At 45.5% G+C, this 9,120-nt stretch overlaps 1 protein-coding gene across 1 annotated transcript; it reads left to right on the forward strand.

Annotated features, from left to right (window-relative positions):
- The first annotated feature begins 1,592 nt into the window (after positions 1 to 1,592).
- On the forward strand, positions 1,593 to 3,180 carry LOC116373890 (macrophage mannose receptor 1-like). Its single transcript, XM_031822186.1, has one exon. The coding sequence runs from the start codon at positions 1,717 to 1,719 to the stop codon at positions 2,479 to 2,481; it is 765 nt and encodes a 254-aa protein (XP_031678046.1). The 5' UTR covers positions 1,593 to 1,716; the 3' UTR covers positions 2,482 to 3,180.
- The last annotated feature ends 5,940 nt before the right edge of the window (positions 3,181 to 9,120 follow it).

The following is a 9,120-nucleotide window of genomic DNA, read 5'->3' on the forward strand; positions in this document are numbered from 1 at the left end:
CAGGAGATGTCATTGCATGTGTGGGTGGTGGAACTAATAGGTTGGATAAGGTATAGTGAGCAGGACTAGAGGCTCTACAGTGAAATAAGCCAATAAACACTAACCAGAACAGAAATGGACAAGACATATTGACATTAAGGAGAGGCATGCTTAGTTGAGTGATCAAAAGGGTCCGGTGAGTGGAGAGGTTGGTTGGTGATTTAGACAGCTAGCCAGGGCATCGGTAGCAAGCTAGCATAGGATGGAGGTCTGTTGTTAGCCACCTCCTGCGCTCCGTCAGTAGATTAGTGGGGTTCCGTGTGGTAGAGGGGATCAATCCAAATCACACAACAACAACAAAAATAAAAACAATAGATATAGTTATAGAGGCCCAAGAAGAAAACATAATAATAATAATTAAAAAATTAAAAAATTGTCCGATTGTCTATTCAGATAGCGTTGGTGGGCTGGGTGTACAAGTGAGCTGAGGAAGTCTCTCTGATTTGTGGGCTGGGTGTACAAGTGAGCTGAGGAAGTCTCTCTGATTTGTGGGCTGGGTGTACAAGTGAGCTGAGGAAGTCTCTCTGATTTGTGGGCTGGGTGTACAAGTGAGCTGAGGAAGTCTCTCTGATTTGTGGGCTGGGTGTACAAGTGAGCTGAGGAAGTCTCTCTGATTGGTGGGCTGGGTGTACAAGTGAGCTGAGGAAGTCTCTCTGATTTGTGGGCTGGGTGTACAAGTGAGCTGAGGAAGTCTCTCTGATTGGTGGGCTGGGTGTACAAGTGAGCTGAGGAAGTCTCTCTGATTTGTGGGCTGGGTGTACAAGTGAGCTGAGTAAGTCTCTCTGATTGGTGGGCTGGGTGTACAAGTGAGCTGAGGAAGTCTCTCTGATTGGTGGGCTGGGTGTACAAGTGAGCTGAGGAAGTCTCTCTGATTGGTGGGCTGGGTGTACAAGTGAGCTGAGGAAGTCTCTCTGATTGGTGGGCTGGGTGTACAAGTGAGCTGAGGAATTCTCTCTGATTTGTGGGCTGGGTGTACAAGTGAGCTGAGGAAGTCTCTCTGATTGGTGGGCTGGGTGTACAAGTGAGCTGAGGAAGTCTCTCTGATTGGTGGGCTGGGTGTACAAGTGAGCTGAGGAAGTCTCTCTGATTGGTGGGCTGCGTGTGCGGGTGAGCTCAAACCAAACAATAGAGTCACTCTGATCCATGACCTGGGGGATTTAACTCGGGACCATCTTCTCTGTTCTTCTGCTGCCCAACCCAGACCAACCTAGACCAACCCAGACAAACCTAGACCAGACCCACCCAGACCGGCCCAACCCAGACCTACCTAGAGCAACCCAGGGTCTTTGCATGGCTGGAAACATTTGACTGAGAGGCAGTGAGGAGATTTACCTAACGAAGGACTGTAGAGGGAAGGGAAGTGACCTAGAGAGAGAAAGAGAAGGGGGGGGGGGGGGGGGCACGCTCGTTTTGCATCGTCCCCATTGGGCCATTCTATGAGAGAGAGAGAGAGTGAGAGAGAGAGATGAGGGTAGTGGCAGCAGAAGGGCCAGTGTTTACAGGTGAGTTAGTGAAGTGTTCTCATTGGTGGGTTGGGTATACAGGTGAGTTAATGAAGCCTCTCTGATTAGTTTGCTTTGTGTGTAGAGGTGAGCCAAGGAAGCGCCCAGTAGTTGGTGATCATAAGAGCAGCAGCAGGGTCAACTCCATCCCACACTGACTGAGTACTGGTACATCATGCAGAGGAAGAGCATCTCCACTGGGCTCCTCATCACTGCTCTGTTTGCAGTAGTCTCTGGTCTTACCAAACAGTTCTACTATGTGGATAAACAGCTGACCTGGCAAGGAGCTCAGCAGTACTGCAGAGAGAAATACATTGACCTGGCCTTCATCACCGACCAGGAGGATGCAGAGCTGTTCTCCACCGTCTTAACTTCTGAATTCAACTGGATTGGTTTGACTTGGATCGGTCTGTACAGAGATACCAATGACTCAACAGAGTGGAAGTGGTCTGGAGGGTGGAACTCAACATTCAGGTTCTGGAGTAAAGGCCTGCCAAACCATCTTATTGTCAACCAGGACTGTGTCGGTGTGATAAAGGGTGAGATGGCTGACAGCTTGTGCCAACAAAGAAACCCTTTCTGGTGCTTTGATGTGAATGTGGTCCTGGTTCAGAAAAACAAGACGTGGGAGAAGGCTCTGGTGCACTGCAGGAAACACTACACTGACCTCACCAGCCTGCTGTCTGAGAATGAGCAGCTCATCGTCCAGAATATTATGAATTCAAAGGGGGCCCAGACGGACCATGTGTGGACCGGTCTACGCTTTTTCAGTGGTTTCTGGTTGTGGGTGAATGGAGACCCCCTGGAGTACGAGGCCTGGACCGGGGGGAGGCTGCCCCACTGCCCCGCCCAACACCTCCGCTGTGGGACCCTGCCCAGAGAGGGAGAGCTTTGGGGAACCAGGGACTGTGAGGAGATGAGGAACTTCCTCTGTTACTAGTGATTTGGTCATTCAATAGGATAGCAAGCTTTACCGCTAATGAAATAACATATTGTTTTAAATAAAGTGTCCATTTTTTTTATAACATTTAAAATGTAATCTATATTTCCAATTTAAATAATAAAGTTGAAAGTGTTTATTTATGAGGATCTATTTTAACACATCATAACAATCTTCCTAAAACTAAACATACCAAGCAGGGTTGGGGTCAATTCAAATTGGAGTCAATTCAGGATGTGATGTGATTTGATTTTTTAAAACTAAAATTGAAAAACATTTTACATTATTTTATTTTTCAGTGAATTGAAAAGTCATTGAAAATACATATTGAATACGAATTTCAGTTTTTTTTAAACGAATTAACAGACTTCAATTTGAATTTCCCCGACCCTGATACTAGCATACAAACACTGTCAGTGCTGGAGTGCTTGAGAGAAAAGGCATGTTGATTACTACTCCTTCATGGATTTATTGGTGAGAAACAAGGAGTGGTGTGAAATTCATAGTTTAACAAACTACATATTTAGAGGTCTCATTTTGCCTGTGTTGTGATGTTATCGTCTATATATTCAAATATTTAACTCATGTATTTGCAGTTCATAATCTGTGTGTTTTTGTAGAGTTTCCACAATATTATCTTGCTTTGGAAGCTACATGTATGTATGTATGTATGTATGTATGTATGTATGTATGTATGTATGTATGTATGTATGTATGTATTGGTATGATAATAAACTAGAAAAGGAAACCAAAGTACTTATTTTCATGGGTTTTTCTGACCCAAAAAATGTGTTGTGTTTACTGTTGCTGACTGAACTAATAATTCTACACAGTTTTAGAGACACAAGGAGGGTAAATGGTACCGCGGGTCTTTCTTCAGGCTATGGGATGTGTGAGATAATCAGCAGCATTAGTTCCTGTGCTTGGGTCTTCCTCACTGGTTATTTGGACGAATCAGGATTGGGCAAAGGCGGTGCTTAAACTGGGGGTGGGGATTTCTAGCCCATGTGTGATAAATACAGGTGAAATTATCGGAAGGGGAGGGGCTTTGCCTTACAGTTTCCATTTGCGAGGGTGGAGACTTCTCAATCCGTAAATCTACATTTCTAACACGTTTGTTCCCAGAATTTAATCGACCATCTGACCCAACTATGTAAGATTTTAGTTCTGGTTGAACCGAGATCAAGGTTAATAAGGTAAAGTAATGGTGGGTTGTAATGCTCTCCTCCCACCCCTAGATGTCACTGGTGGTAATGGTGCCGTACTGTATGTCTGCTGTCTTTCGTGCTCCAACCCAACGAAGTATTTATATACTCCTGCTATCAGTCACTTTACTACAGCCCTTTTCCGCCTACACACACACACACACACACACACACACACACACACACACACACACACACACACACACACACACACACACACACACACCACTCATGCTGCTGCCATATTAATATGAATTAATCCTGCAACCAGTCACTTTCTCCTAATCCCTGTCTACATGTACATATCTACCTCAATATTCCAGTATCCCTGTCTACATGTACATATCTACCACAATACTCCAGTATCCTGCACATTGTAAATGTGCTACAGGCCCTGACCCTGTATATAACTTCCTCTGTTTTGATATTGAATACTGCTATTGGGGGCTGGCAAGTTAAAGCTGTAGGTCTACTGGTGCATGTGACACATACAACTTGAAACTTAGATATTTGGACCTGGTATAAACGGTAAGGTTGAGGGCCAGAGCCAGGGTAACGGAAAGGGTTAGGGCCAGAGCCAGGGTAACGGTTAGAGCCAGAGCCAGGGTAACGGTTAGGGTTAGGGCCAGAGCCAGGGTAACGGTAAGGTTTAGGGCCAGATCCAGGGTAACGGTAAGGGTTAGGGCCAGAGCCAGGGTAACGGTAAGGTTTAGGGCCAGATCCAGGGTAACGGTAAGGTTTAGGGCCAGAGCCAGGGTAACGGTTAGAGCCAGAGCCAGGGTAACGGTTAGGGTTAGGGCCAGGGTAACGGTTAGGGTTAGGGCCAGAGCCAGGGTAACGGTAAGGTTTAGGGCCAGATCCAGGGTAACGGTTAGGGTTAGGGCCAGAGCCAGGGTAACGGTAAGGTTTAGGGCCAGATCCAGGGTAACGGTAAGGGTTAGGGCCAGATCCAGGGTAACGGTTAGGGTTAGGGCCAGAGCCAGGGTAACGGTAAGGTTTAGGGCCAGATCCAGGGTAACGGTAAGGGTTAGGGCCAGATCCAGGGTAACGGTAAGGGTTAGGGCCAGATCCAGGGTAACGGTAAGGGTTAGGGCCAGATCCAGGGTAACGGTAAGGGTTAGGGCCAGATCCAGGGTAACGGTAAGGGTTAGGGCCAGAGCCAGGGTTAGGTTCATCTTGTTTCTAGACACTTCTGCCCAAATGTGCCAAGAGTCTGGTGTACCAACCTGTCAGACAATACAGGAAGACCATGAAAAGCACATAGTCATTGGTTTAATAGGCTAAATCTACCAACCACTCATCTCCCACAACACCTTCCCCTTAACCTAATTTAGCAGATATGAAAGAAACGCCCGAGTGGAGTTCCCACATCCAGTTTGTTCAGTTTGACGCTGTGTTGTGTTTTAATGCTCTCCTCTCACCACTAGATGTCTCTGGTGGACCTGAGATAAAGGGTCAGGTATAAGACCTGAGACAGCGTTTGGGTTCGGTGGTGATGATAACGTGTGCTGTGTTGTAATGCTCTCCTCTCACCACTAGATGTCTCTGGTGGACCTGAGATAAAGGGTCAGGTATAAGACCTGAGACAGCGTTTGGGTTCAGTGGTGACGATAACGTGTGCTGTGTTGTAATGCTCTCCTCTCACCACTGGAGGTCTCTAGTGGACCTGTGAAGGAAGCTCGTGAAAGCAGCCAAGTTCTCACCAGGGCCCCTATTCATAAAACTAGCATCCCAAATGGCACCCTATTCCCTATTTAGTGCACTACATTGGACCAGGACCATTCGGTACGCAGCAAAGCATCTCAGATTAGAAGTGCTGATCTTGGATCAGTTTGACCATTTAATTATTATTGAGATTACATGGACAGGCGGGTTGGGTTACTGGACAAACTTTTACATTTGGATGATTAACTGATTGATTGATTGTCTGACTGACTGAGATCTCTCTACTCTACCTGTGAGTGTAGCTGGGGACCTGTCTGCCCAGCACGATCAGTACTCCCCAACGGAGGTTCTACTGAGGCCAGGGGTCAGCCATGGTGCCCAGACCAAGGTGGACCACACCCCCCTCCACAGGGCACCTCCAGGTACAGCCTCCCGCCACATGGCTGCTCCAGCAGGGACAGGCATCGTAGAGGTCCTGTTCCAGGTACAGCCTCCCTCCACATGGTTGACTGTCTATTTAACCAGGTGAGTCCTATTTAGATTTCAATGTTTCTTTTTCAAGGGAGCCCTGACCGAGAGAATCAGCAAACAGGTACACAAGTCACCCCCCCCCAAATAGTGTTACTCTAAACCAGTGGTTCCCAAACTTCCCAAAGCCCCTTACCCCTTCAAACATTCAACCTCCAGCTGCGTACCCCCTCTAGCATCAGGGTCAGCACCACTCTCAAATGTTGTTTTTTTGCCATCATGTTAAGTCTGCCACACACACACTATACGATACATTAATTAAACATAAGAATGAGTGTGAATTTTTGTCACAACTCGGCTCGTGGGAATTGACAAAGAGCTCATAGGACCAGAGCACAAATAATAATAATCAATCATGTTGCTCTTTTATTTAACCATCTTACATATAAAACCTTATTTGTTCATCGAAAATGTGAATAACTCACCACAGGTTAATGAGAAGGGTGTGAGTAACTCACCACAGGTTAATGAGAAGGGTGTGAGTAACTCACCACAGGTTAATGAGAAGGGTGTGAATAACTCACCACAGGTTAATGAGAAGGGTGTGAGTAACTCACCACAGGTTAATGAGAAGGGTGTGAATAACTCACCACATGTTAATGAGAAGGGTGTGAATAACTCACCACAGGTTAATGAGAAGAGTGTGAATAACTCACCACAGGTTAATGAGAAGGGTGTGAATAACTCACCACAGGTTAATGGGAAGGGTGTGAATAACTCACCACAGGTTAATGAGAAGGGTGTGAGTAACTCACCACAGGTTAATGAGAAGGGTGTGAATAACTCACCACAGGTTATTGAGAAGGGTGTGAATAACTCACCACAGGTTAATGAGAAGGGTGTGAATAACTCACCACAGGTTAATGAGAAGGGTGTGAATAACTCACCACAGGTTAATGAGAAGGGTGTGAATAACTCACCACAGGTTAATGAGAAGGGTGTGAGTAACTCAACACAGGTTAATGAGAAGGGTGTGAGTAACTCACCACAGGTTAATGAGAAGGGTGTGAATAACTCACCACAGGTTAATGAGAAGGGTGTGAATAACTCACCACAGGTTAATGAGAAGGGTGTGAATAACTCACCACAGGTTAATGAGAAGGGTGTGAATAACTCACCACAGGTTAATGAGAAGGGTGTGAATAACTCACCACAGGTTCATGAGAAGGGTGTGAGTAACTCACCACAGGTTAATGAGAAGGGTGTGAATAACTCACCACAGGTTAATGAGAAGGGTGTGAATAACTCACCACAGGTTAATGAGAAGGGTGTGAATAACTCACCACAGGTTAATGAGAAGGGTGTGAGTAACTCACCACAGGTTAATGAGAAGGGTGTGAGTGACTCACCACAGGTTAATGAGAAGGGTGTGAATAACTCACCACAGGTTAATGAGAAGGGTGTGAATAACTCACCACAGGTTAATGAGAAGGGTGTGAATAACTCACCACAGGTTAATGAGAAGGGTGTGAGTAACTCACCACAGGTTAATGAGAAGGGTGTGAATAACTCACCACAGGTTAATGAGAAGGGTGTGAGTAACTCACCACAGCTTAATGAGAAGGGTGTGAGTAACTCACCACAGGTTAATGAGAAGGGTGTGAATAACTCACCACAGGTTAATGAGAAGGGTGTGAATAACTCACCACAGGTTAATGAGAAGGGTGTGAGTAACTCACCACAGGTTAATGAGAAGGGTGTGAATAACTCACCACAGGTTAATGAGAAGGGTGTGAGTAACTCACCACAGGTTAATGAGAAGGGTGTGAATAACTCACCACAGGTTAATGAGAAGGGTGTGAATAACTCACCACAGGTTAATGAGAAGGGTGTGAGTAACTCACCACAGGTTAATGAGAAGGGTGTGAATAACTCACCACAGGTTAATGAGAAGGGTGTGAGTAACTCACCACAGGTTAATGAGAAGGGTGTGAATAACTCACCACAGGTTAATGAGAAGGGTGTGAGTAACTCACCACAGGTTAATGAGAAGGGTGTGAATAACTCACCACAGGTTAATGAGAAGGGTGTGAATAACTCACCACAGGTTAATGAGAAGGGTGTGAATAACTCACCACAGGTTAATGAGAAGGGTGTGAGTAACTCACCACAGGTTAATGAGAAGGGTGTGAATAACTCACCACAGGTTAATGAGAAGGGTGTGAGTAACTCACCACAGCTTAATGAGAAGGGTGTGAGTAACTCACCACAGGTTAATGAGAAGGGTGTGAATAACTCACCACAGGTTAATGAGAAGGGTGTGAATAACTCACCACAGGTTAATGAGAAGGGTGTGAGTAACTCACCACAGGTTAATGAGAAGGGTGTGAGTAACTCACCACAGGTTAATGAGAAGGGTGTGAATAACTCACCACAGGTTAATGAGAAGGGTGTGAATAACTCACCACAGGTTAATGAGAAGGGTGTGAGTAACTCACCACAGGTTAATGAGAAGGGTGTGAATAACTCACCACAGGTTAATGTGAAGGGTGTGAGTAACTCACCACAGGTTAATGAGAAGGGTGTGAATAACTCACCACAGGTTAATGAGAAGGGTGTGAATAACTCACCACAGGTTAATGAGAAGGGTGTGAATAACTCACCACAGGTTAATGAGAAGGGTGTGAATAACTCACCACAGGTTAATGAGAAGGGTGTGAGTAACTCACCACAGGTTAATGAGAAGGGTGTGAATAACTCACCACAGGTTAATGAGAAGGGTGTGAATAACTCACCACAGGTTAATGAGAAGGGTGTGAATAACTCACCACAGGTTAATGAGAAGGGTGTGAATAACTCACCACAGGTTAATGAGAAGGGTGTGAATAACTCACCACAGGTTAATGAGAAGGGTGTGAATAACTCACCACAGGTTAATGAGAAGGGTGTGAGTAACTCACCACAGGTTAATGAGAAGGGTGTGAGTAACTCACCACAGGTTAATGAGAAGGGTGTGAATAACTCACCACAGGTTAATGAGAAGGGTGTGAATAACTCACCACAGGTTAATGAGAAGGGTGTGAATAACTCACCACAGGTTAATGAGAAGGGTGTGAATAACTCACCACAGGTTAATGAGAAGGGTGTGAATAACTCACCACAGGTTAATGAGAAGGGTGTGAATAACTCACCACAGGTTAATGAGAAGGGTGTGAATAACTCACCACAGGTTAATGAGAAGGGTGTGAATAACTCACCACAGGTTAATGAGAAGGGTGTGAATAACTCACCACAGGTTAAT

The sequence above is a fragment of the Oncorhynchus kisutch genome, unplaced genomic scaffold (assembly GCF_002021735.2).
Source record: "Oncorhynchus kisutch isolate 150728-3 unplaced genomic scaffold, Okis_V2 scaffold4083, whole genome shotgun sequence".
In the NCBI taxonomy this organism is placed as follows: domain Eukaryota; kingdom Metazoa; phylum Chordata; class Actinopteri; order Salmoniformes; family Salmonidae; genus Oncorhynchus; species Oncorhynchus kisutch.

Bases quoted from the DNA above. Each gene is read 5' to 3' on its own strand.
- LOC116373890 (XM_031822186.1), top strand. From the start codon at position 1,717: ATGCAGAGGAAGAGCATCTCCACTGGGCTCCTCATCACTGCTCTGTTT.